This window comes from Pseudopodoces humilis, chromosome 28 (genome assembly GCF_049639895.1).
Source record: "Pseudopodoces humilis isolate 2021_Gansu_Grassland_sample_001 chromosome 28, ASM4963989v1, whole genome shotgun sequence".
In the NCBI taxonomy this organism is placed as follows: domain Eukaryota; kingdom Metazoa; phylum Chordata; class Aves; order Passeriformes; family Paridae; genus Pseudopodoces; species Pseudopodoces humilis.
The window spans coordinates 5,196,237-5,224,055 of record NC_142227.1 but is presented as its reverse complement, the minus strand read 5'-3'; the positions used below and the strand labels follow the sequence as shown (position 1 = coordinate 5,224,055).

At 53.5% G+C, this 27,819-nt stretch overlaps 1 protein-coding gene across 1 annotated transcript; it reads right to left on the bottom strand.

Annotated features, from left to right (window-relative positions):
* Positions 1 to 1,111: 1,111 nt before the first annotated feature.
* Positions 1,112 to 9,797, bottom strand: ANGPTL4 (angiopoietin like 4). The gene is made up of 7 exons (XM_005531398.3): positions 9,282 to 9,797; positions 8,879 to 8,989; positions 8,284 to 8,410; positions 3,966 to 4,079; positions 3,781 to 3,876; positions 3,205 to 3,480; positions 1,112 to 2,655 (listed from the first exon to the last, which is right to left on the bottom strand). Exons 1-7 carry the CDS (start codon positions 9,795 to 9,797, stop codon positions 2,474 to 2,476), a joined length of 1,422 nt encoding a protein of 473 aa, XP_005531455.1. The 3' UTR covers positions 1,112 to 2,473.
* Between the last annotated feature and the right edge of the window lie 18,022 nt (positions 9,798 to 27,819).

Below are 27,819 nucleotides of genomic sequence, written 5' to 3'. Positions count from 1 at the left end.
CACCTCCTGCAGATAAAATGCACCACAGGGGAGCAAATCCCAAGTCCGCAAAAAAATAAAAAAAACAAGGACCTGGCACAGCAGAAGAGCTCCTTCACCAGCTTCTATTTGATGCATAAATCCCACCTCAGTTTCAGCACTTTAGCATCCAAACTAAAATATGCACTCCAGCTGCTGCACTTGAGGACTAAGCAACTTTTGAATTAAGCAAAGAGAATATTAAAAATGCATTTCTGAATGCAGGAGTGAGCACAGAGCTGGGTGTAAAAGCTGTTTGCACAGTTGTGCTTGGAGCTATCATTAACCCTGGCATTTCCCCCAGGGAAGCAGGATAAATGTGAGAGCTAGGGCCACATTTAGGTACATCAGGTATTTATAGAGCTGGTCAGGGGACTAGACCAGTCTCATCTCATCTTCCTGGAAGAAGCAGTTTTTCACTCTTCCTCCCTTGACCAGCACCTATGATTTTCTCCAGCTCTAGTATATTTGAGCTGGGGAAAAAATACAGATGGGAGTGGGAGCACTGCTGGAATTTACCCCCACCACCTTAAAGACCTCTGCTCCATCACCAGCTTGTTTCATTCCTACCTACATCTATAATCACCCCCACAGAAGTTACAATAAATGCTTCTGGAGATGACTACAGACATGTGGTATGAGCTAAAAGGCTGCTGTTTAGTGGGGCTTGCCCTGATCAGCTGACTTTGTTGGGTCTGGATCATCCAGCCCTCAGCCTCTGCTCATTTTCAAAGAGTTGGCACAGGCTGTTCCGGCCACCTCCAAGGAATACCCCCTTCATTCAAAGGTCTGGCAGCAGGGAATAAAAAACCCCAATACATCAGCACTTACAAACTTGCTGCCCTACAGCCTAATTTCCAGGAAGAAAAGAAATTTAGTAGCCCATAAACTTCAAGCAGACTAAAACCTGCTGCTGGGCCATATAGCAGCAATTTATCTCAGAGGTCCATCAGGCTACAGCTGAACATGGAAGCCAGAAAGGAGCAGAGTGCTCAGGTCACAATTCCATCAAAGGAAGTTTTCAAATGCAGAGTGCTCACACTGCTCCCACGCACCTGCCACATGTAAACCATCAGGAAAATAATCCAGGCAGGACACTTAAAGGCTTCTTTTTATTAAAAGACATCTTCAGAAAAGATACTTTAGTACAAAAAAAGTTTAAAATACACAAACTACACTTGCTTTCCTTTCCAGCATCAACATTCATAAATTACACCACACTGTTATTAGCACTGCATTTAAATATGAAAACAAATTGAAACAGGGAATTCATCAACAAGGTCCAACATCCTACAAACAACTATGTACAGTATTTAGCAGCTAGGAGCTCTAGCACAGTAGTCAATATGACTTCAATAGGGCAGGATGCTTGGGAAACCCCAAGACTGCAGCTTGGCCTGTAAGTTTTCAGGGACCTGTTTTGGCCACCTCTCCCCAGACACCCACCCTGAAGGCAGAAGTGATGCCATACATCATGGTACACACCTGCTAAAGTGTAGCTCTGTGGCTCTTGCAGAGAAACCCTGCTGTCCCCTGGCCATGTAGTACTGGGACACACATGGGGGACAGGTTCAGTCACTCTGCAAAGCATGAGGTGTCTGGTGGAAGAAGGCAGCCCCTACTTGTGGGGGGCTGACAGTGACAGCAGGGCTGGTCCCACCCAGGGACAGTCCCTGCTCCGTCTTCTGCACTGTCCCACTGCTCATTCTACCCACTCCCCAGCAACACTGGCTGGCTCCAGGCAGAGCTCCAGACAGTGCCCCAGTCCTGGTCTCTGAGGCAAACCAGCTGCAGGATCTTCCCCATCAACTTTAGAGCTGGAAGCAGTTTTCCCAGTTCCCAGCAAATTCCAGCACAGCCAGAAATACAGGTCTTCAAAGGGAAGGCAAGTGAGCCTGAAGTCCCCTTCTGCACAGGTCACCCTCAGCCCTTCCACTGAGCCCTGCACCTCAGGGGGACAGGGGCTACACAGATGGAGCTGCCTGAGCCCCTGCACAGGAAAGAGGCTCCAGGGGCTCTCACAGGAGGGTACATGGGACACCATTTGGGAACAACAGTGAAACACAGGACATAGCAAGGCTCCATATCCAGTGCTGTGGTCCAGAGCAGTGAGACACTTCCCCACCTGCCCCAGGCCCAGCTCATCATCAACACAGTACAGAAATATTAAGACAGGATAGAAAGCACCAGACAATTTGAACTTCCCACAGAAGCACGTGGCAGGTCAAAAGACCCTTGTGCATGCTCTGAAGGTGGATCTCCCTCCTGGGGCTCCTCTTCAGGTTTGAGGTTTCCATCCAGGGGTTTTGGCAACATGAGGCTGTTTTACTTTTAGCGAGGAGCAGTGTTGTGCCTCTAAAGGGTTTCTAACCAAGGAAGGGGAGGTTGTTTTCTGTAAACACCGAGTGATGGAGCTCAGGTCCATGCTCCACAGAGAAAGTATCAAGTAGCAAGTTTAGGTCTCTGCTTCCAGTGCTGCAGGTTGGATTTTCATGATGGTTGACTTCAGGGGGTAGTACCTGCCCTTCCATGTCTTCCAGAAGATGCCCTGCTTGCGCTCATGCCTCTGCCGGGGGATAGAGCGGAAGTACTTCCCATTGAGGTTGGCATGGCCACAGGTGCTGAACCACCAGCCACCTACAAGGGCAATGAAAAGACAATTTTAACTTGTAGAAATTCCAGACAGAAAAACCCATGTTTTCAAGGCATCTGATGCCCCTATTTCCCCCACTTTTTCAGAGCTTCGGGATCTTACAAGACTACCTCATGTACAGACACGGAGTCCCGTGCCCTGGGGAACCTTTCACAGATCATACATGACTTCAGGATGCATCTGCAAATCCAGGCTGCTCCACCTTGTGTGAAAACTCCACCCACAACCTTCAGCAGCCAGGGCAAGGGCGGTCTCTGCTCTGCTTGAAAAGATTCCAAGCAAAGTGGCAGATAGCAAACCTGTTATGAGGACAGATGCTTGGGCCAAGACCTGAATCATGAACTCTCCCTCAGCTTCAGCTTCCCTGCACAGTTCCTCCCAAAGAAGCAGCTGTGCCAGGGAAGTAGAAGACAAGACCAGCTCAACAGCAAAGGGGTCTAGTGTCACAGGGTCTGCATTCTACTGGACCACCACCAGAGAGTGGAAGGCTGAAAGGGAAGTGCACATACTGGGACAGAACATCTCAGACTGACCTGAGAGGTGTTTGGCACAGTTTGTGTCAGCTTTAAGGTCATGGTCACGATCCCGAGTGGAGAAGGGCAGCTGCCTGAATTCCCCAATGGCATTTTCCAGCTCTCCAGATAGAGGCCCCAGTAGGTTGAGTGTGTAGGCTGTGCTCTCCCCACCAAGACTGAAGACAAACTGCACCACCTGGGAATTCCCCTCCCAGTCTTCCAGCTCAATCAGGAGACTGTATTTTCCCTCTTGGACAAGGTGATGTATCTTCTCCAGGCCCAGCCAGAAGTCACCTGAAATAAGACTCATAACATTGGCTGCAGGGACACAAACATGCCATGAAAAGCAGAAATGGGAGCAAGCTCCAGAGACAAATAGGGACAACCTAGGACGCTGCAACATTTGAATCATTGTCTGGCACCTGCAGGACACATCAGGAAGATCAAGGACCCCTGCTCTGTAAGCAGTGTCCCCCCTTTTTCAGCCCATGTCTGTGCTCTATCACAGAGAGCTCCACAGGCCATCAAGGTGAATAACTTTTGCTAAGCTTCCCTTACCCCACAGTGAGAACACAGACACCATCATCCACCTACCACGAAGGTCTCCAAAGCCATTCTTGTAGGCATCCCACAGCTGGTCAAAGTCCACAGAGCCATCCATGCGCCTCTGTATCACTGTCCAGCCACCCTCTGTGGGAAGGAAAAACAGTCACTCGGGGTTACGGTTACCATTTACAAGAGCACTCTGTCAAGTGTTGAGGGACACTGCATGGCTTTACCTGCAGTCATGTCACAGTAGACTTTGAAGGGCTGAGATCCTGCAGGCTGCACCTGGAAAACGCCACTGCTTTGCTGCCCAGCCAGGAAGAGCTGGTGGCAACCCTCTGGGAGCTCTGCAGGGGAAGGAAACAGCAACTGAGGAGATGGCCACAAACCCCACTTCCTCAGCAGGTTGCTCCTACCACAGCCTCAGCACTTACAGCCGTGGCCACAAGCCCAGTCAGCTGTGCACAGCAGTGGCTGCAGCTCTAGACACATGCTGGAGACAATGGCCCCTGACTTCAGCATCTTTAAACACTGACCGCACATCTTCCCTTTATTCAAACAGAGCTCCTTGGGCTTTCATCCAAGGCAGAAGCCAGGCTTTGGGCCAGGCTGGAGTGACCTCAGCTGGAGAGCAGGGCTCCCCATCAAGGAGGGACAGAGAAGCTTCCCAGGTCCCTCTACACCTGCGGACAGGAGCAGCCCATTTGGGGTGGAGCAACACCCAGGCCAAGCATCCCCATTCCACACCAGGCTGAAGCAGGGTCAAGGGCCTCAGGGCCAGAAAGAAAGACAAAGTCCTGACATCAGGAAGGTGGCTGAGCATCCAGCACATGAACTCTTTCTCCCAGCAGCTGCAGTGGCCCCAACCAGACATCCTGCTGGGCACCCTGCTACCAGCAGGCACAGCACCAGGCAGGGGTGACCCTTTTTCCAAGATACAGTGACTGAGGCAAGGAAACAGGGGTAGATTCTGGGAGCCCCAGCTCATTGCAGAAGTGGATTGCCCAGGGTGAAGCCCCACCCTGCTTCATCCCCCTCTACCCCCAGGGGATGGATCCCACTGCTCCTTCTGTCCCACAGGGACTTTGCCCAGAGCTGCCAGCAAAGCACCATTTCAACAGCACTGATAAAAGTCCATCCAGGAACTACCACCCACAGCACTTGGGAGAGACAAGGCGTGGGGAACCTGTTACAACACCCAAGTCAAAAGGCCACAGGAGGATGTGCAGGGACTTCAGCCCCAGGCTGCTGCACAGTCAAGGGGCTCTTTGTCAGCAGGGACAGGTGCCCCAATCACCCCCAGACAAAGGAGGCCTGTTCTCCCCAGGCCAGGGCAGATGGGTTGTAGCTCTGGCTACCCTGGCTCACAGCTGCTGCCAGCATGATCCTGAGACAGACAAGAAACATCAAGATAAGCCCTGGGCTGTGCTGTGGTGCTGGCTGTGGGGTTCTCCTCACAGTAGCTGCCCCAGGGTCAGGGCTGACACCATGATCCAGAGCAGCAGCAGGGAGAAGGGCTCTCTCCAATAGCCAGGGGTTTCCTGGGGGTAGATGGAGGGAGATAAAAAAGGCCCTTTGAGCTGCCAAGAACAAAAGCAGCCCCTGCAGAGCATCACCCCATTCCATCCTCACTTGGGTGCTGCAGAGCCTTGACCCTGCTTTGGGATGAAGAGCAGAGCCCCAGTTAGAGGAATGGTCAGAGGAGACCCAGAGGACAGAAATATGACACCTGCCATTACCTTTCAACCATTTCCAACAAATTCCTCCCTTTGCCTCCTCCCCCCTCCCCAAAATTTCCCTTCCTCGGCAAGGGCAGCCCCTCTCCCACAGCCAGCAGAGCTGGTGGTTGCATCCCTCACACCCCCAGGGCAATGCCAGGGGCAGGTCTGGTGCCACCATCAGTGCACCACAGGACAAGCTGTGCCCCAGCCCTACTCTGAACTCATGACAGAAGGATTGAGGACATCACGCACCAAGGATCAAAACCACAGAGACCCCCAGCAATGCAGGGGCTGAGTGCACAAATAGCTCCACTTTCTGGGTAAATGTAGGCAGGGAAGCAAACCAGGCTCAGAGGAGAGAACTCAGCCAGAGGCCCCTGCTCATATTGCCACAGCAGGAAGGTGCTGGGCTTGCCAAGCTCCTCACCTCCTCTCCACTGCACCTCCCAGCACTGGTGGGATGGTGCCAGGCAGATGTTTAGTGGTCCCAGCATGCACAAGTCAACTCTATCCCTGCCTGTTTCTCATTTCTGGGCCCTGGCTGCACTCGATCTCTGTTCTCTTGGTGCCACAGGGACTCTCCAGCAGCTGAATGAGATGCAGCTGCTTGAACAGCCTCTGCTGTTCTTTTTGTTTGAGGAACATGCTTGTTAGTTCCAGTTCATGTTGCACATCCGAACAGCACCAGCAGAACAAGCCCTCCTGACTGCTCCTGTGTTTTCTTTTCCCTCTCCCTTTATTTAGCCAAGCAGCACAACAAAGCTGGATCTGCCTTAGGCTCCGTGTTCACCCAACAGGATTTCCAGCCACGACACAAGGGAGGTCACTAACCTGGTATAAACACCCATCATCAGGGATGGCAGGGCATGCCTAGAGCTGCCTGCACTGCCTCTCCCTCTCCTGCCCCAAACCAACCCCATTATTTTGGAGTCTCAGCGCCATAGAGAGAGCATGAGTAGGACTCTACCTTTCCCCTACTCGGCTGGCTGCCAGCAAGCACAGGCTCTGCCCAAAGACGTGATCCTCTTTCTGCAAGCTATTAAACCTCTCACTCTCCAGGCAGCCTTGAGCCTTCAACTTTCACATGCTTGGCCCCATGCCAGCCCTGCCCTGAAAATACTTGTGTTCACTGGATGCAAATAAAAGGGTCTTTCTGCAAAGGCTGCTGGTGGAGTTCATCGCTGCTCCCCAGGGCCACGCCGGCACCAGGCTCTGCCTGACAATAGCCCGGGAGCCGCCTGCACAAGCCTCCCCAGCACTCCCCTGCTCTGAAAGCAGCCACAAGCCTCCCCAGGCAGAGGGCACAGAGCCAGTCTGCATGCTTTAAGGTTTGCCAGAAAACTCACTCGACTTACTAATGAAAGGAAGCCAATTTGTTTTGTGTCAGTGATACCAACATCATGGATTAGACAAGGAAAGGGGAAACTCACAGCTGGCAGGACAGAATCAGCATGTCCAGGGTCTTTCCATCAGGGACAGTGCAACACTGGAAGGTGCTGAGCTCACAAAGCATCCATGGAGGCTCTTGCTGCCTTCCACTATGCATCACAACATTTCTGTAGCCAGCATCAGCCAGAAAATCCTACATCGGCACTAGCAAGTAGCAAAGGTCCCAACACATCCCCCTACACCCCACTTTCAGCATAACCCAAGAGGGGAATCAAGGGTTATAGTAGATAACCTCTAAAGGTCCCTGCCCACCCAAACTGTTCTTTGACACACATTACTGCAGGCAAGTCACAAAGCAGAGCTTGGAGAAAAACAGGGGAGAGAAGTTTTGAGAGAGTTTTTTGGCTCAGAATTGCTGCTCTAAGTAAGGTTGACTCTGCACAGCCCCGCTGAGCTGTGCCCCAGAGGAGTCTGAAGCCCCACATCCCCTCTCTTCTTGTCCATGTGGACAAGCTCAGCTTTCAGACACATCAGTGACAGCTCCAGGCTCCACAGACAAATTATCATGTGTTTTCCCATAACCATCCCTGCATCAGGCCCTGAGTAGGAATTCCCCATGCCTCATCAAGCTGCCTGGTTTCTGTTTTGCTGCTGAAGATCCCTAGACAGTGGCACAGGCAGAGCCAGCACTGTGATCTAGCTGACAGCAGCTGTTCCCGGCCAGTAAACCCTGCAGGAACATCAGTTCCTGTCTGGAGGGAGGCTGCAGGACATGGCACAGCTGGGGAAGCCCCACTCTTCAGAAGCCCCTCCAGTCCTGCTGCCAGGGGAGAAGATGTTCCAGGCAGAGCTGGGAGTTGCAGATGCAGCATCCACTCACCTGCTCAAATGCACATTTCCCAGGGCTGTGAGCATCCACTGCAACTCAGCACCTCCAGCTAAGGATAGTGTGAGCTGAGACACTTGTGTTTCAAGCATGAGCTCTAAATATGAGCCAAGGGAGACACAAGCACACAGCTCTGCTCTCAGGCCAGGGCTCCCTTCCTCCCACAGACAGCAAAGCAGATCCTGCCTGGTGAAGTGTGAGCAGGTGAACAAGAGTTAACAGAATTGAGACACTCCTCTCCTGACCCCACACCTGCCAATTTTTTTTGACAAATAATGTTCTCAGGCTTTGTCTGCTCCCCGCTGCATTCCTAACACCAGGCAGGAAAAAGCCTCTTTAATCTTTAAATTCCTGCTGGACTAACACTGGCCCAGAAGGGAAAGATTCTGCCTGTGCTCCAGAACCCCTCACTCTGGCCATACTCCCAAGCTCCAACTTTTCAATCAAATCTCACATCCTGTCTCAGGACAAATGAACCTTTTGTTTCCAAAAGGTTGCAACTGCTACAGGTTTGGTCTGGCATGGACGAGCAGGGTGGCACACGCAGATACTCACTCTGTGTCTGCATGGGCTCCCCACTGCCATTCTGACTCTGATTGGTGAGGTTGAGGCTCTTCTTCAGGTTTATCTTCCACTTTGGAGGCTGTGTTTTGTTGTGGTGTAAGGGAATTAGTAGATTGACCTAAAATAAAATGCACAAGTCAGAACGATTTTAGCTTGTTTTCCACCCCATTACTCAGGGGAGCCGGTCAGCCACACGCCAGCCACTCCCAGTGGCCAGAGCTGGGGCTGAACTTGCCTAGAAACCTTGAGGAACAGGAGATACCCAGTCTTGGCAAAGCCAGAAATCATTGTGGTTTTTCACACCAGTGCTAGCTAGTTTATTCTGCAGATAAATGCAAAGACAGAAGCCAGGGAGGCTGTTCCCATCCACCAGTTCCTCCTATTGCTCCATACAAAGTCTTTGGAAGCTTGCAGGTTGCTACCCTGACATCACTGACGATACACTGCAGCACAGGGACCAACGCTGTGGCCCCTTTGGGGTCCCCAAATCCTGGGAGCACCAGCACAGCCATCAGAGCTGGGACAGCAGGGGTCCTCACAGCATGTAGGGCCAGGGTGGGGGCTGCAGCACAGGACAAGGGCTCACCTTGCTCTGCAGGCTTTTAATCTGTAGGTTCTGCTTGTCCAGCTTGTACTGCTGCTGCTTGACTTTCTGCAGAAGCTCCTCGATCCGCAGGTTCTGAGCGTCCATCAGGGACTGCGGGAGAAGAGCCAGGTGAGCCTCAAAACTCAGTGAAGGTCAGGCTATGCGAGACTCCCGGGAGGGTGCTCCCAGGACCCCTCCGCTCTCCTGAAGCTGAAACCCGCCCGCTGCTCCCGATGTCCCGGGACAGTCGGGTCCCCCATCGCTCCCGGTGTTCCCCCCACCAACGCTCCCCGCTTCGGTGCCAGCGGCCTGTCGGATCCTGTCTATCCCGCTCCACCCGGCCAGTGCTGGTCTGTTCGACTCCCCCGCTCCTCCGGTGGATGCCGGTGCCCCCCGCGCTCACCTGCAGCGCCCCCAGATCCCGAGCGCTCTGGTTCCCAGCCGGCCGCGCCTGCAGCGCCAAACGGACCCGGCCCTCCAGCCGCTCCAGCCGGCCCTGGATCGCGTCCTTGTCAGCCGCCACCTCTTCCAGCCGCTGCCGCAGGGCCTCAGAGAGGTTGAGCAGCTGCCGGCCGCGGCCCTCCAGCTCCCGAACGCTGCCCCGCAGCCGCTCTCCGCGCTCCTGCGCCTCCCGCGCCTGCCGCAGCAGCCGCCCCAGGGAGCTGTTGTGGGCGCTCAGCCGCCCGCCCAGCTCCCGCAGCTGTCCCTTGGTGCGCTCCACGTGCTCCTTCAGGCCGTGCCCCAGCTGCAGCAGCCCGTGGGCCAGCACGTTCACCTCGTCCCAGGAGGCGAACTGCGCCCGCCGCTCCCGCCCGGCTCCCGCCGCCGCCCTCCGCTCGGGCCCGGCTCCCGGTGCCGGCGCTGGGGCCGCGGCCAGCCCGGCCGCGCACAGCAGCAGCGCTGCGCCGCCGAACCGCATCGTAACAGCTCCTCTACCCGCACTGCTGCCGCCGTCCTGCTTTTATGCCCCCGCGGCGGGGAGGGCCCCGTACCGGCCCCTCCCCGCCCACCCGGCCCCGCCGCTTTGTTCGCCCTCCCTGGCGGCCGCGGCTCAGGCCCCGTATCAGCCGCCCGCTCCGAGTCTTGTCCGCTCCTGCCCGGGGCTACCTGGGACCCCGTCGCTGAGCCCTGCACCAGTCCTCATCTCTGTCCCCATCCTTGTCTTCATCCCCATTCCCGTCTCCATTCCTATCCTTGTCCTCATCTCCGTGCCTGTTCACATTCACCTCCTCATCCCATCCCTATTCCCATTCCTGTCCCAATTCCCATCTGCTTTCCTATCCCCATTCCAGTCCCTGCCCTGTGCCTATCCCTGTTCCCATTCCCATCCCCGTCCCCATGCCCATCCCTATCCCATCCCTGCTGACTGTCCTGCCCCTCATCCTGCACTGGGGACCCTGATCTGCACCAAACCCTGATGCTTGACTCCCCACTCCCATGGATGCACCTGTGTTCTGAGGCCATGCTGCCTCTGGGACCCACTGGACCCAGGGTGGGACTACCCTGTGGCACAGAGCTCTGCTGGGGGGGACCTGGCCTGGCACAGGTGGGTGCTGCCAGCCCTGGGGAAGGGGCATGCTTAGGGTCAGCTTCTCTGTGCACCTGAGGGAAGCTGAATGTTCATTCCTCTAAACATTCCTGGTCTCCAAGAGCAGCAAGGATAGATAGATCCATCTCTCACTCCCCTCCTCTTGAAGGTTTCAAACACCCCCTGTGAAAAATGTGCATCTTATTTTATTTACCAACGTCTTGGACCCTGATTTCTGGCTCTTCCTTTTTGTTTTGCCTTTTTCTGCTGCCTTAAAGGGATTTTCAAGTCTCTGTTTTCTCTCCATGAAGGGATTCACACACTGCAATGGAGCTGCTGTTGGCTCTGTTCGGATTGGAACAGATGGAGCCCTTCTGCTCCCTCCTCACAGGTGCTTCCTCCTGCTGCCCCAGCTCTCCGTCCCTGCTCTGCACCGTGCAGCCTTGAACAGGGAACTGCCTCTCCTCCCACTCCGGGTTTTGGAGTCAAATCCCTGGTTCCTACCACTCACTGGGTCTGGCCAGCGTGAGCCTCCTGGGACCAGGGCTGCACCCCCCTAGTTCCTGTGCCGAGCTCCTCCACTCAAGCCCACAGCATGCATTCCACCACTGCTGCTCAGAGCCCTGCAGCTCAGGCATGGCCACAGGAAAAGGCTTTTTATCTTGTCTGAAAATGCCTGGCTGGGGGATTTTTTTTCCAGGAGTCCCCATGCCATCTCCAAGTATTTTCCGGGCTGTCCAAAGGATGTGTGAGAGGTCTCAGAGAATGCACCCAGCAGCAACAGCTCAGGGTGGAGTCACAGAGGTTAAAGAGGAATTTCAGAAATTCCAGCAGGCACACACTCTGGAGAGTATCCTCCAAGTATCCTCCACCAGCCGCTGTTTTCACATTTTTTTTCATGGTCAGAAGGAATTTTTCAAGTGAGGAAAGAGGAAAAAACCATAGGTAGGGAACACTGCAGGAGAAAAAGGAACAATAAAAATGTGAACTTCTTTTTCCAAATCTTTTTGCTTTGTTGGGTGTCCCTCTGTGTGCTCCCTGACGCTATTGCTAGAGAGGAGCTGGGAACACAGAGGTGCTAGTGATGGGGAGGGGGTTCCATTGGCCCCCTCCAACAGCCTTCTCTGCTGGGCCTGGGGTCCCTGCAAGACTCTTTGGGGTGTTCCCAGCTGGCCTGTGCCCCCTCAGCCCCAGGTCATGGCCCCCCTACCAAGGACAGATCTGCCACCAAACCCACCACTCCTGAGTGCTGTAGGGGCTGCCAAAAATTCACAGACAGAATCTGAAAAATGAAAAGTCTGTTTTTCAGCTTGTATTGTTGGTTTTTGGCATCCCAGGAGGGAGTGATCTGGCAGGAGTCATGCACGTGGAGCTGAAGGCTGGAGTACCCAGCATCCCTAGAACCCTCTGGATTAGAAAACACCAAGCCTTGAGTCACTGGGACAAACAGGGAAGCACAATTTTGTGTGTTGGCTATTGCTGTGGGTTAACGACGTCAGGCAAAATGAATCCTGTGTGAGCTCTGCTCCCTGCCCACCATTACCCAACACTGGAGCTTGTCCTGGGAAACGACGGGGTTAGTCCGGGTGCTGCAGCAGACGTGTTACCACTGGTTATTTTCTGCAGTGGCAGGAGAGAGGGAATGTGAGAAGCCAAGGCCTGTTGAGAAGCCACATGATTTATGCATATTCCATTGGCTGCATTTTCCTTTGGCTGTGTTTTCCTATTGCGACTTCTCAAATTTGCCCTGAGAAATACAAATTTTAAGGTACCCAAATGCAAAGCCCTCAGAGGCCATGAGCTGACTCAGGCTAGGAATGACCACAGGCTGATGGGAAAGTGCTCTCCACAGAGCCGGGTGCTCTCGAGTTTAAATGGAGCTTAAAACAGCCTGGCCAGCAGCATGTGAACTCCTGGGGCATTTCTCCATGCCCTGCTCTGTCCTGTGTGGAAAAGGGATATGGTCAAAGTCTCTGTAGGATCCCAACTGCCAAGTTTGGCTTGGGGCCAGGGAAGGATTGAGGTTTGGTCCCAGGGGATGAAGGACCCTGTCCCCTGTGCAGGTCCCCAGGAGGGACCCCATGAGGACACTGTGGCAGTCCAGTGGCCTTTGGACCCAAGCAGCACAGGGACCAGTGGGGCACAATGGCTCTCAGGGCTCTCTGTGGGTGTCTGAGGTCAGCCCTTGGGCAGGGAACAGCAGAATATAGAGGAAGCTCTTTTCTGTGAAGGTTCTCTCAGGAACCAAGGGATGCTCCCAACCCCATCCTCCAATCCCCCTCCTTATTCCTATCACTTCATTATCACTAACCCTTCTTCCATGCAGTCCCACCAGCTCAGGCACCCAGGAAAGGCAGTATCATTAGGACACATCACAAGTAGCTCCTTCAAACAGCCCCCACATACAGGGTGGAACATCCCCCCATCCTCATCCCCATCCCTGTTCCTATCCCATGTACATCAGGCTGTGAGTGGGTGGGCTGTGGGGAGTGTCTTTGTTCCCTGTCTTTCTCCATCCTGCTCCTTCCCAGTCTGACCTGGCAGGTCACTGTGTGAAAGTTCAGCCTGGTCTGAACTCACACAAATTCCTTCAGCTGCTGAGCCAAGGCTCACATCACCAGAAGGGATGGTTGGATGATTTATAGGGAGGTTGCTCACAGTGTTGCTTTGTTGTTAGAAATTGCAAATGTAAGAGAGACTCCAGTGAGAGGGAATAGGACGTGTGAAATACATCATCACAGCTTCAAGGATAAATTTAGGCTTTCCAGAGGAACATAATTCTGATTCAGAAGAGGACGGGAAAAATCCAACACAGATTTCCTATTGACCCCCATCCAGGCGCAGCAGTACGTCTCACCCAAACAGGCACTGGCAGCACTCCCAGGCAGAGTGGGTGCCCCATCAGCCTCAGTCTCTGCTCACACCTGGTCCTGGAAGGATTCATCCATCGCCACCCTGGTCTGGCCCTGCAGCCAAACAGCTTGCTAAACTCCCACCCCTGAGGCCACCTATTCCTGCTCTTCCCAAGCAAGTTTGCTGGCTTTGTCACTCCCCACTCTGGAGAAGGGCCATGCAGCTCCTGCCACCTGCCCAGGTTGGTTGTACCCCAACCCTCATTTCCCTGACGGGACAGCAGGGTGGCACAGCCTGCCAGAGCATAGCCTCATCCTTTCCCAGGGCTGGGGACACCCCCTCACTCTGTCAGAGGACACCCAAAACTTCTGCTCTTGGCTGCTTCTTGAGCAGAGATGAATTTCCAAGCAGAGTCAGTCAGAAAGATGGAAAATTGGCCACAGCCATCCACCCCAGTGAGAAGCAGCTCCATAGGGAGTTCAGCTCACTGGGCTCGGTTGTCACCCTGTCTCCTCTGGCTTTCCCTGCCAGCACAGGGCAGCCCTGGGTAAAAGACTGGCAGCCTAAGTGAGACAAGATGTTGTTACCCAGGTTGCCGTATCTTCTGAGGTCTCCAGAGCACGGGTGAGGGTTACAGCCACCCTCTCACCTGGTCCCTCTCACCTGGAGAAAGTCCTGGGGCCTGTTAGCCCAGAGCAGGGAGGCCCATTTACAAGTTTGAAAAGCTGACATAAAAGACCAGCAATGCTCTCATTCCAAGCAATGTCCTTATTTTCCTGGCGAGCCTGGATGAATGTTATGCAAGTCTTCACTCCCCTTTATTCTTCCTGCCATCCCAGGCTCTGTGGGGAGCACCAGGGTTACTGTGCAGAAGGTCACACATGCCAGAAGGCAGGAAACCATAGGGCTCAGGGTAACGTGGGAGGTTTTGTAGCCAGAGAAATCCAACCTTTATTTTTTACAGTCATCTCTTGGTTTAACCAACATGCGTTTCAAATTAGGGGCTCTGGCTGGCTTAGCTTGCAGCTGTGTACTCAGGGAGCTCCAGGTTCCTGGGGATGAAGTGGCCCTTGTCATACTCAGTCTGCTCATAGGCCCATGTAGGAAGGGCTGGACTACAGGGACCAGGACTGGGCTCTGCTTTCCTTGTGAGACAATGGTGGCTTCTATTTTATCAGCAGCCTTTGGCTAGTGACAGACAATGGATTTGGTAGAGCCTTTGGTGGGCATGAGGGTGACAGGGGACTTCTTCAGTATTTTCTGAACATCCTTTCATTTCATTTGTAGTTTCTGAAAGGAGATGCCCAGAGCCACTGGAAGGAGAGTGCTGCTGTGGCAAGTACAAACAAAGCCCACAGAGTTCATCCCCAGCCCTATTGTCTCCTGGCCACCCATCTCCTCCTCTGTGATGGGGACAGACAGCTCTGGCACTTCTTGGCATTTATCAGTCAGCATCTGCTGGTGACCGTGACCCCTCTGTCCTGCTGGCACAGCCCCTCACGGGCTGGATCTCCTGACGCAACACGAACGGCTTTTTTTGGCTGCATTGTGTGAAAAACCTCCAGGTCACTTCTGCTGCCCAGGAAAACTTTTAGCTGTCCCAGGATATTCAGGATGGGTGTCCACAACAGCCCCTGGGGATGTGCCCTCCTGTCCAACACTGTGCTGGGTGAGTGCTGCGTAAGAGCTGTGTGGCCTCATTAACCACAGCCAGCAGCAGCCACATCCATAGGGCTCTGCTAGATCTCTGCCTGTTCCCATGGGGCCTCAGCTGGTTTTTATCCTGGGGAGAGACTTGCAAGAAAGTGCAGCAGAGCTTTATATGGGAAAATGAGAGGGGAGCATTCCTCATGCAGCAGCAAAGAGAGAAGCATGCAAATTTTGAGGGACCATCCTGAAAATCCCAGCTGGGGATCAAACCTCTTCCCACTCATGTCCCTGTTTGGTTTGTGACTATGACCATGTGGTGCTTGGGTTCCTTGTCTGGCTCTGCTGGCCACAGCTCGGGGGGAGGCAAGGCCATGCCTCCAGGGACCAGGTGAGGCAGCAGTGATGTCGCTCCATCCCCTGGCCAGCTGCATCCAAACTGTGTGCTCAGCTATGTAACACGGTGTCTAGGAATACCAGCCTTGGGCTGCACCTGGGAAGTCAGGATATTTCCTGCTGTAAAGGTAAAGGGAAGGGTCTGCAAAGGGTGTAAAGGGTGGGAACCAAAAAAAAAAGTGATAAAATAAGATTTTGTCTGTTGCATGCATTTTCCAAAGGGAATTATATCTTAATCTTTATTCAAGATTTTCCTTCCTTTTTATGCTCAGATTCTGGATTTTTCTAGATTTTTACACCCCACCTCACAGGACATACAAGCATTGGGATATGAAAAAAACCTGTGAAAACCTGAAAAGAGATGAAAATGCCCCAAAGCATCAAGAACCCCAGCAGCCCCTTTCCCATCCCCCTTCACTGGTGAAACACCAACAGTGGCTGGGGAAGCTCCAGATCCCCAACAGGGCTGGGAGAGAAGAGCTGGCCCCATTTCCAGCCATGGCTCTTTCCCTGCTCTGACAGGGACTTTGGCAGATTCTTGGTTTCCTAAACTGAGTGCATTACTGCCCACAGGGTGGATGTGAGCTCTCCCCAGAACAGCAGCACTGCCCTTGCTGCAGGGCTTGGCTTCCCAAGTGGGGGTTGCCTAGAACCCAGTACTCACAGGTACTTCCCCTGAGGCATCCCACACCCAGAATCCATCACCCAGGGCTGAGATACATCCCCTGGGGCATCCCACACCCAGAACCTACCACCCCAGCACACAGCACCCATAGATATCTCTCCTGGGACATCCCACACTTGGAACCCAGTACCCAGCACTCACAAGTACCTCTGCAGGGGCATCCTACCCCCAGCTTTCCTCATCCTTGGGTCAGAGAGGAGTACATGCTGTGCAGTGGTTCTGCTGGGACAGGGCAGCATCTGTTTAGTTTAAGTTTCTTAAAAAAACAAAAGCTATGGGGTTTCTACCTGGCAGACAGGTATTTCCATTCCCAGGACTTTGCTCGCCACTGTAAGAAACCTGATGCAAGTCTGTGCCTGAGCTTTGAGCTTGGATGCTGCTGTTGGACCACCTCACTCAGCCAGAGCTGAGCACAAGCCCTCGGGAGGTGCCCAGGTCTGACATCTGGTGATCCCCCTCACAAGGAAATTCAAATATCTAGAAAAAAATGTCCTGATTGACAAGAATGCAGCTACACACTCAGGGGGCCTGGAAATTGTTTCCCCATTGCAAAGCACAGAGGAAAGGCAGATTCTAAGTCCAAGAAAACCCTCCCATCCTAAGTAAGGAGTCCAAGATGGGGAGAGCTTCTTGTCAATCAAAGTGGCCAAGGTTGCCATGATCATGAGCTGGCAGTGATCACCTGAGACCATGCAGCATCATGACTCCTCCACTCTAGCTGAAAAGTAGGATTTGTGTTGAGGAATGTCACTTTCAACAGTGGTTTTGTGGTTCCCACTTGCTAAATGGCCATTTCCAAACCCGCCCAGATCAGTGCCCTGGACTGGGCAGAAACTCTCTTGGGAGAAACTGTCTAGGGGGAAAAAGGTCAGGCTACAGAGGGCTGGTCCCAGCCTTCCCTGTGCCCTTGCCCATGAGGTATGAGTGGCCCCAGGCAAGTCCCCCTGGATGCCTTTCCATGTGTTCCTTGGTGGGGACCTGGCTTTAATCATGAGTTCCCCTGGACCAGCCATAGAAAGCCCACCAGCAGTTTCTGGTGCATGCTCCTTCTGGTGCAAGGCTACCCAGGAACATCCTGTCACCAGCCTCTCCCAGGACTCTGCAAAAAACGTGAACATCAACAGGAGTGCACTATCACAGTAGGGCTGGACCTTCCTGTGGCTCAGGGCTGCCTTCAGCAGCATTGAGTTGGGGCAGTTTATGGGTTGTGCCAGCAGCTGTGGCATCACCACAACAACCTTCATGGCTGTTCCCCCATCTCTGTGGGTTCCCTGGAGGAGTCCCAGCCATACCTGGGTGCAGATCCCAGGTGCTCCCAGCCACTGGTGGCACACAGCAGCCTTGCAGGGCTGGGAGCCACTGGCTCTTGCTGCTTTCCATTCACTGCTGAGTATCAGTGAGGTGCTGATGACTTTCTGGGGAAGAGCCTCCCCACAGCCTCAGGGCTTTGGTGAAACCCAGCTGTGCAGCCAGTCCAGGCAGTGCTCATTTGCACAACCACATCCTGTAAATGTTTGCAACCCCCACTCAGAGCTCCTTGGGATGACTTTGTGGGACATCAGCAGGACCAGGTAGGAGGGACACTGTCTTCCTGGCTTCTTCCCCACGACAGTTTCTTCCTCTCTCCCAAACCTTTCTAACACCCTGAGCTGGTGTGAGGGATGGAGCTCTGCCTGGCTGTGCATCTCCTTTATCCTTGGACTTCAGGACATGTAGCAAAAATAGCTGTCAGAAAGGGGAAAGTGACCTTTGCCATTTGAATAACTGTTTGCTGTGTCAGCACAGGCATAACGTGTTTGGGGATTTTGTGCAAAGTTCCAGCGGCTCTGAGCCAGGACCAGAAGATTTTTGCCTCTCTGTTGGCAGCCATGAATAACACCGGGAATGTGGCCTCATAATCCCTGCTCAGGGAGACACTTGGGAGAGGAGGTGCCTTCCAGGGAATGTGAGTGCTGAGTGTAGGATTCCCTTGTGTCTCCATGCCAGAAATGCTCCCCTGACTTGTTGACCCACCATGGAATGGGAAGGGAAAGGTTGCAGCAATGGGATAGGATAGAATGGGATGGAAGGAATGGAAGGGCTATGCTTCAGGGACAGGATGGGAAGACAAAGACTGCAGGCATGGAATAAAGAAGGCTGCAGGAACAGGAATGGGCTCAGGAATGCCACAAGGTGTTTGGGATTTAGTACCAAATCCTTACCCCATGATAGTCTTTTGAACACACAAAACCAAAAGCTGAAAACCTGTCCCACTGCTTTATTGGTTCAGTCAAGGAGCTCAATCTCTTCTGCCATGGGGGCAATAAATGGGTCTCCTGGGGAGCTGAGAGCCTGTCTGGGGGCCCAGAGAGCCAGGGACAAGGCAGCTGAGCTGGACCCCGGGTCTGGGGGCCCCAAGTACCCTCAGAGTGCTTCAGCTGAGGGCTCCAGACCAGGGAGAGCCAAGTGCTGCCCATGGGTGACCAGGCCTACACCTGCCCCTATGGTCTTTCTGCCCAGCATGGGAAACCAAGACCAGAGAGTGAAATTAGTAGAAATTAAAAATTAAGCTTGGCTCAGGCTCAAATCAAACTTTCTACCAATTTTAGCTGCTTGTTGCTTTGGAGATAGCATGCACTAGAGTTCAACTGGTGACGCAATGCAGAGGGGACTTCTGCTCGTGTGGGGCTCTGGGCCAGGAATAGACATGAGGGCTGCCAGTGGCTGGAGCAGAACAAGCTGAGGTTGGAACCAAAGTACAGAGAGGGCAGGACCTACAGCACCTGATGTCTCATTTGAACATTTCTTTCTGCTTTTTGATTAATTCTTTCTCAATTAATTCTTATCTTCTTCCAGAGGCAAAAAGGAGCTTTAGAGCCAAGGAGGGAAACAAGACATTGATTAAATCTTCCAGCAAAGACCCCTATGACCCTCCAGTGACAGAGGGCTGCCCAGGGTCCCCACAGAACCTTTGATGCAGTGTGGGGACAGGCTGGGGGCTGGTGTGGTGGGCTGGGTTTGATGGCCAGAGTGTCACCCTGGCAGTGCCTGGAGAGCTTCCACAGCCACCTTGACCACCTCAAACACTGACTGATGGACAGCACAGCTTGGCCCAAAGCGAACAAGGCTGAGGTCAGGAGCAAGGACAGCAGATGGCAGCAATGCTGAGCGGGGGCATCCCCCACCAGGAGCCCCTGAGAGGATGATCCAGTGGTGATGGGTCCCTGGGCAGCACCAGTGGGTGCCAGCTCACTCTGCAGCAAACCCATCACCGCCTTTACCATGTGTGGAAAAGAAGGAAACCTCCCCTCTAAATGCATTTCCCAGCTGTGGGGTGCAGGCAGGATGAGACCAGATGATGACACAGGGGCTCTCTCACCGTCTTTCAAACTGCCCCAAACTGATCTCAGGGTAACACAGTCCTCCTGGCAGGCTCAGAGAGACCCTGTCCCAGTGCCATGCTGTGGCACTAACCACTTGTCTGGGTTTTGGAAGACAGGTGTCTGCTAGAGAGGGCAGGAGCCTGCCTTGGAATGAAAATGTAGACCCCCTCCCTCTGAATTATTATAATTTTGAAATCAAGGAGCTCTCAGACAGAGATCTGGGGATAGGAATAACAGTTCTTTACTAGAGTGTATAACGAGGCACACAAACAACAATAACTACAGCAAGAAAACAGAACCAGGGACCCCGTGACAGCTTTCTCGGCTGAGAGGGGAAGGGATGGAGGAGAGGCTTTGTTTTCACAAACCCCCTCGGGCAGTCCCGGTGCTCCTGCAGGGCTCTGAGGAACACTCAGCTGGAACAGCAGGGATGAGCTGAGATCCTGGGCCGGTGGCTGAGGTGGATCAGCAGCTCCATGGTGGTGGCTGGCACTGCCACACGTCCCGGCAGGACAGGGGTGTGAGGCTGACAAATGAAGAAGGAGAAGAAGCAGCAGCTCCGTCTGGGTGATGGCAAATTCCCTTCTCCAAAACAGCAACAGAGAGAGTGCCTTGCTCTCCAGTCCAAGAAACCAGCCAGCCCCAGCTGCCCCAGCCCTCCCCTGCCCCCCTTTCCCTCTGGGCCCAGCCAAACTCTTTGTGTTTCTCAAGCACCCACCAAGTACCTGCAGTCAGGTTAACCCCCCCACCCCCAACTAATGGGCAAAAAATTTCATAGATGAGAAGGAACAAAAGGAAGGACATCCAACCCCAAACCCCTGCTGGTGGACAGGTGAGCAAGTGAGCCACCAGACTGTCACCTGAGGGATGCCACAGCCAAAAGGAAATTAAGCCCCCAGTCACCCACTACAGCAACACTTTAATGCAGAAAAGTGGGAGATTTCATGTTCTGCAAAGCCCATGAACGGTGTCACTGTACTCTCTGATTTCACTTGGAAGGCACGATGCCATCGTGATGGGCAATTATCTAAGAGCCTGGGACAGCTGGTGGGCTTGGGGCAGATGGCCCAGCTGGGGCACAGCCGCTCACCCCAAACTGTACCTTTGGGTGCCCCATGGTGGAGATGGCCATGAGCAGTGTTGGGCTCAGCAGGTGCCTGAGCCACGGTTCCTTGGGCCAAATGTCTGTGTAGGACTGAGCTGTGTCCTTGCCTGTGGCATCAACTGGGTCACCCTGATGTGCAGCAAGTGCCTCAGGTCTCAGACACAGCTCCAGCACTCCAGACGGCTGCTGGAGAGGCAACTGCCACCCCTCATTTACATTACCCTGACAATATTCCCCATAACTGACTGAATGAATCATGCAGGGCTGTAAGAGCTCCCTAATTAATACAGTTATTATTAGCAATGTCAGGACAGGTTTGAAAAAAGCAAGTTCACAGTCTCTGCATCTCACAGCAAATCCCACATGACCGTGATGTCCTCTCTGTCACTTGGGAATTCTGACCGCATCTTGTCTGTGGGAGCAAGGACATCCCTAGGTGCCAGCCAGATGGGTTGGATGGGCTGCACAGGCACTGGTCCAGGCATGGGAGCCTTTGAACAGGATGAGTGGGGTCATGTTGTTGCCAGTCTTTCCCCATGAGCCAAGAAACTGCTCTTGGCTCTTACCCAGGCAAATCCCAAGGGACGTTCATTACTCAGGCCAAGGCTCCTGGTGATGCCGAGAGCTGGATGTGCAGGGGGAGCAATGTGAGAGGGTTGTGCTGGGTGCAGGGAAGTGTGCTGGCCTGCAGTGCTCCCCAGCCCCCAGATTGCCCTGGCTTCTGCCTGAGCTGGTGGCTCCAGGGACTCTTTGTTGTATGTAGGGCAGCCCCAGGGTGCCCGCAGCAGCTTGTGCACTGCCAGAGCTCCTGCTGCTCCCGCTCCCCATTGAGTGCTTGGAGAGGTGCCTAATTCGTCCTTTCAGAGCAGAGATAAAATGGATTAAGGCCTGCTGAACGGTTGCCAAAAGAATCACCATTAGGCCCTGGAGAGCTTAATCTCCACCAGACTAAAAGAAGACAGGCAGCACCCACATCTAGTCCTGTCTGCCAGGGGATAAATACCCAGTGCAGGATTTCAGAGAAACATTTGGAGGCTGTGAAATGCATCCCAAAAGTGCACATGTACATGTCCAAGTGCCCAAGAGTATCCTGGAGGCTCGGTGCTGGATTGCAGCTCCCATGGGGAAGTCGCTGTGTGTCATGCAGAGGACTGTGCTGGCCACTGGAGCCTCAGACGCCTCTGTGCCTTGACTCTCCCTTTCCATGAGTTCATCTCCAAGGCTCCTCCATCCTAACAGCATTATCTGCTGCAGATTAGCTCCCCAAAGCTGTCCTTGCCCATGTACTTTTCATCTGATTCACTTTTCTTATTTCCTGTCCCTATCTCTGATTCCATTTGCTGTCCTCACACTACCACTCCGCAAGGTCCAGCTCCTCTCCAGGTATCCCTGACCTCACTGCTAACATGTTTCCCAGCCTCTCGGCTGATTTCAGGGTATAACAATGTCCCTTTCCATGGAGCCAGAGCATTGAGGGCACAGAGTTCCCTCTCCCCTCCCATGGTGACAGACAACCTTATTTTGCCCCCATGCAGCCTGCCTGAGACATGTCCACAGCCATGTGTGGCCAGCATTCTGCCCAGCATAACCACCACAGCCTGGGTAAGGCTGTGCTAGTCTGGTATCTCATGCTTGCCTGGGAAGAAGTGGTGAGACTGGCCAGGGGTTTTGGACCTCTTTGGAATGCCAGACCAAGCAGGTCAGTGTTTGCATTTTAGTCAAATCTTGATGGTAAGGACACTGTGCCAGGTGCCAGCTACAAGGGATCTGACTTTACACCACAACCAACACCTCTCAGAGACAGTGAGAATGGGCCCTATCAATGACACCCTGCTAGAGATCTCTGGCTATCTGGCCATCCCACAAAGAGGGATTTTGAATTCATTTTTCTGCCACACCCTGGAAAGAGGCAAGGCACTGGCAGCATACTTAGGGTAGTGCTTGTGACAGTGGCTTTGGGGCTCATCACACCTCTTCCCTGAAAAACACTGACATCCCCAATGTCATTGTGTCTGGACTTTTGTTGACAGAAGAAGTCTCACAGGCATCCCTCTCCCACCAGTATTGTGTGGGTAAGCCAGGATATATTAAAGAACAGCCCCTAAAACCTTCAGCTGCAGTCCTGAGCCCTTCTCTCCAGCACCTTGGGGTTCCCCTAATTCCTAGCTCCTTTCACAGGAGTAAGAAACCCTCCAACTTCACTTCTGTCCACCCTGCCCTCCCACCGCCATCATCTCCCCTTCCTTGCCTGTCCCCTAGCCTTGCATTCCCCCAAGCTGGCAGCTGTCTCTGGCCATGGGGCAGAGGGAGGTTGGGCACTGCTCTTCCCTCTCCACTGGCATGATGCAACCTGGACCCGATGGCAGTGACACACTGTCCCAGCCAAACAAACACAGCTCAGACTGCGTGTTTCATTGCAACAGCCTGCACAGCCCTGGCACCCCCAGCCAGGGACAGCCCAGCCGTGTCTGGCAGAGCCAGGGGCTGGCAGTGGCAGCTCCTCTGGTGCAAACACTGTCCCAGCACCCTTCAGGGATGATTTTTGTCTGAGTTGTGGCTGCTAAGACCAAGGAAAGGCTGAGGTCTCCAGGATACAAGGGACCTGCATTCCTGATGGTGTGATGAGCTCAGATGGGGTCCTGTGGTGTCCCTGCACCCCTGTCTGTCTCTGCACCTGCTCTGCCCTGACTCTTCTCTGCCTGCCACAACGGAGCAGAGCTATTGGGGACATGGAGGGCATCAGCTGATTCCCTAGAGGCCTTTTGGTGCTGCCCCTAAATTCCCTGTGGGCACAGCAGGCAGGTGAGAAGAACCTGAGGCAAATGTAAAGCCATAGGACCCATGTGGCACTGGGCACTAGGGCTCTCCCAAGTCATGGGATGAGCCGAAGCACCAGCATGATTCAGAGCAGGAGCTGAGACCACTGGCTGTCCCCAAGGGTGACTCAGGGACTTCCACAGCTGGAGGCACCACTGGGGAGCCCAGATGGAGCCGGCAGCGGCACCGCACGGCTGCGACTTCAGGGTGCCAGGGACGGCGGTGAGCAGTGATGGGCAGATGTAGGTGAGAGTTAAGCCATGCTGGGGACACTGAGCCTTCCCCACACTCCCTTGATGTAATATTTGTGGGAGCAGTGTGTTCCAGCAGTGCCATAAACACTGAGAAGCAATAAACTTGCCTTTATCTGCCTGTGGAGCCTTGGGACCATCTAAATTAGGAAACAAAGGAAGAAACAACAACTCCAAAGGGTTTTTTTCTAGCTGAGCTGAAAATAGAGCAGAAGCCGGGAGGGGGAAGTTCAGCCCAGACCGGGGTATGTGGGAGCCAGGACAACTCAGTTGGCCCCAGTTCCACCCCCACACCTGGCCTAGAGCCAGTCTCTGCCTGGGAACACACACCCAGGGCAGTGTCCCCAGGCACAGTGGGTAATGGTGGCCCCAGCATCACTGTCCTCCCAAGAGTGGCAAAGGATGCCCAGCCACGCTGTAGGGCTCTGGCATGGACATGGTGGTGTTGTCTGTATGACAACATACTGCCTGTACCTCTGCCCTGCCTTTTGGGCAATCTGCCTGGAGCTGTATCTCCTCTCCTGGACCCCTCGCAGCCCCTTCCTATCCTGATCCTCCAGCTAGGGAGAGCCATTGCTGCAGGAGTCACACTTGTATTACAGTCCCATCTATAAGTCACTGACCTCACCCTACCTTGGCTTGGTGCTGTCCTCACATGGGCAGAAGCTGATCCCCAGCACTCTGAACCTTGGCTCAGCACTTGGTATCTCCTGGGCATGGACAGTGTCAGCTCCTTCAAAAGTAACTATTCTGGGTCATCCTTCTCACAGAAGACAATGACATTGCAGAAACTGAGATAAGAAACCCAGGGATGATTGTGAAGACAGGTTTGCATTCAGATTTACCCGGTCTCCCAGCAGGTTATTACTCCTCTTCTCACCCCTACAGTCCCCAAACTGTAAAGTTTTATGTACTGTCATCAACCTCTGCAGCCTATTGTCACCTGTTGCCACCCATCCCAAACCCATCCCCATCCATCCCCACCAACACATCCATCACCAGGCACCACTAACCCACTGCCACCCCTCACCAATGAGTCACCACCCCTCACTAACCCATCACTAGCCATCACCATTCACCAAACCATCACTGGCCCATGCCCACCCATTCCCAATCAGTGACACCCACCTACACTGGGAAGCAGACCCAGCCCCCTGTGGTGATGGCAAGGTGTGGTCCGACCCTGTGTGGCACTGCATGAGAGGTTCTGGGGACAGTGCCTGTCTGTGCAGGTGAAGCACAGGTGGCAGTGAGCTGTGGGGTCAGCCCTGCCAGTCCCCAGGGCTTTTTGGGCTCTCAGATCACAGCTCATGTTATGAAAAGCATAAATTATTAATTGCAGCTAAGAAGAGAAAAGCTGTGAGTTGCCGCCTGCTCAGACCCGCTGTTCATCTCCCAGCTCTGCCCGCTTAAAGCAGGTCTCACATTTATATTTCATGAGTGTGTCCCTCAGAAGCAGTTTTACAGTGAAAAGGAGTAATGCATGCTCTGCACAGAGTCCAGGAGAACAGCACATAGCCCCAGCAGCTTCCTCCATCCCAGGCAGAACCCTGTACTGCTGCACAAGAAAACTCTCCCAGGCACCAAATCCTGTTTTCTCATAAAATTTAGGACAATCCGTTAGGGCTTGTCCAGTGCTTTGGAGGCAGATGTGCCAACAGGCAGGTTGGCACAAGCCATCTCTGTTGAGGTGGGTGCTGGGAGCACACAGAAAGCTGAGCTCCATGGAGGTTGTCTCAGCCTAGAAGGCTTGTCTGATCCTGAGCCCCAGCTGCTGGCCCGTCAGAGCAAATTCACATCACACTTCATTGAAACAGACATATGCAGTGGAGGTGGAGTGAAGCTGCACAGCCCCAGCATTTGGGGAACATCCTGCAAAAACCTGTCATACAGAAACACCTCCCCTGCTTAGTGTTTCGGGCACCTGCCAGGTCCTGGACTGAGCTGGGACCCTTCTCTGCTTGCTGCCAGGTCTTTTGGGGTCTTGGGATGATGACCTGGGCACCTGCATTGGACAAGTTGTGTGTGTGCCCCACGCCGATTCAAGCAGGAGTGTTCCCCCCTCGACACCCCTGGACTGGCTGCCTCCCATGGGCAGTTGTCAGCTCAGGTTCAGCTCTTCCATCACCTGCTCTGAGGAGCCTGTCTGCTTGTTTGTTCTTGCCTGAACCCATTAATTAACCTGAATTAAAGCATCATTTGAGCTGACAGTGCTGGGCTTCCTTGAGGCAAGGACGTTCATTACGATTACCACCTGGGCAAGGAAATCACAGCAAAATTCTTGCACTTCCAAGGTCTGGGATCCACCAGCAGGACCCACAGACCTGGGGCTGGGATAACAGCAAAGAGCCTATTCCCATGCAACTTGCTGGAAACAGGATCAAATGCAAAAACTCTTGAGCCTCTGGGAGCAAGGGGCTGTTCCAGTGGGATTTATTCCCCATCCATCCTAGAGATGATGGGGAAAAACTCCTGTCTGTGATGCCGTAGCTGCTGCTCATGGGGTTTGGATGGGACCTACCAAAAATCTCCTTCCCTGGAGGAGATACAGCCCTGGCATGGGCTGCAGGGCCACAGGATATCTCCATCCCTGCCTGAGGTTTTACAAAGCTGGTTGCATAATGCTGTGGCCATCCTGACCTGATGCTGGGGCTGGCCCTGTCTGACCAGCAGGGACATCCCATGGCCACTGGGCTCATGGGGCTGTTATGGACTCTTCCCTCTCTCAGCACCTACTGTCTCCTGTCCAAGATGTGGTTTTCCTTAGAAGTGGTCAAGGAGCATTGCTTTGAGCCTTTTGCCCCTGTTAGTGACCAAATGATGGAGAGTCCGGCATTATGCAAAGGTCATGGAGCTCCATCCTCCTCCAAGCAAGAATCCCTGCAATGCTCCCACAACAGGAGTAGTGTGGGGGGTGTCAGTGGGAGCCCCTTTGCTCTGTGCCAGGGATTTCCATCAGAGGTGAAAGAAGTGAAAGTATGAGCAGAATCCAGCCTGTGTGTCCCAGCGCTCTGAGCCTGTAGTGGGTGCTCCTGTCCCCACAGCTTCCTGTGGCTGTGGACAGATAGAACACTGCTGCCAAAGGGCAGGAAATGCCAGGGAAAGGCCAGCTGAGCCAGATTTTAAAACTAAATTACACCTTGACTTTTTCACCAGCTTTAGCACAAGTTGTGATCCCTGCCAGTGAGTCTCAGTGGGTTTGGATATGTGGATATCTTCATGTCTGTTTTCATGCCTCACTGTAGCCCCTTTCCAATACCTTGGGTGTCCAGTGGAGTTTCTGTGCTGCATGTTCTCACTCATTCAATGAATAATCAACTTAAATGCCATATGAACTGCTCATTGAGAAAGAAACTGCTTCTTGTTAGAGGTGTGAAAGTAAGTCAGGTGTAAAATTAGCTAGGCCCTCAGATGGGCATTGATTCCAAAGCAATGGAACCTGCCTGGGTTCCCAGGAGCTGGACCATTTTCAAACCACCTACTGTTTTGCAGAAGATGGGAAATATTTTCCCAAAATATGGGAGGAAGGTTCTGGGGACTCACTAATGGCTAGGTGGCAGAGGGAAGAGCAGTCACCAGGATGAGAGCCTGAGCTGTGTTCCCATGCTTTGAAATAGCCATCTAGGAAGAAAATGTCCCAACACCCAGAGGGAACTGAGGACAGCTGTGCCCAAACAGTGCCTGGCTACGGGTGGCCTGGGGCTGTGGGTGCCCCTGGCCAGGCCCCACTCCTGGGCTGCTGGTCCTACATGCTACAGATTGTGTTTCTTTTTGTTTTGAAGAAAAATGAACTTCTGGGGTGGGATTTTCCATCACTCCAGGGATTTGGACATTAATTTGTAATGGGGATTAAGAGTTCAAATCCCTTAAGCAGCTTTTGCAGCCCCATCCCTCATTCCCCTCACTGCCAAGACCCCTGGCCAGCCCCACTCAAGCGTGAACAGTGTCTGTGAAACCCTCACATCAGCAGGGCCCTGGGAATGGTGGCATTGGCATCATATCATCAAGGACCCCCTTGCCCTGCAGGAGATAGAAACATGGCTCTCCCCAAGCAGCCTGGCTGGAGGTTTCACTGCCAGCTCCATCCCGACTCTTGGCACAGAGCATCTGCTGGGGCTGTGGCCAGGGCAGCATGGCTGCCTTTACCTTTTACCATCCAAGACTAACATGAGCTTTGGTAAAGGCTCTGACATCCCCTAAAATACCTCAAGTTCAGTTGTGTCCCTGGAGTCACCCTTCCCAAAACCACAGGGCTCAGCCTTTGGTTCAGAGCTTTTTTAGGAGCTGGGGTTTAAGG

Excerpts from the sequence above, each read along its gene's own strand:
- ANGPTL4 (XM_005531398.3), bottom strand. The coding sequence starts at position 9,797 with ATGCGGTTCGGCGGCGCAGCGCTGCTGCTGTGCGCGGCCGGGCTGGCC. Across the intron at positions 8,411-8,878 it reads TTAAAAGCCTGCAGAGCAAG|GTCAATCTACTAATTCCCTT; the intron begins GTGAGCCCTTGT and ends ATTTTATTTTAG. Across the intron at positions 4,080-8,283 it reads GGAGCCCATGCAGACACAGA|AGCTCCCAGAGGGTTGCCAC; the intron begins GTGAGTATCTGC and ends CTTCCCCTGCAG.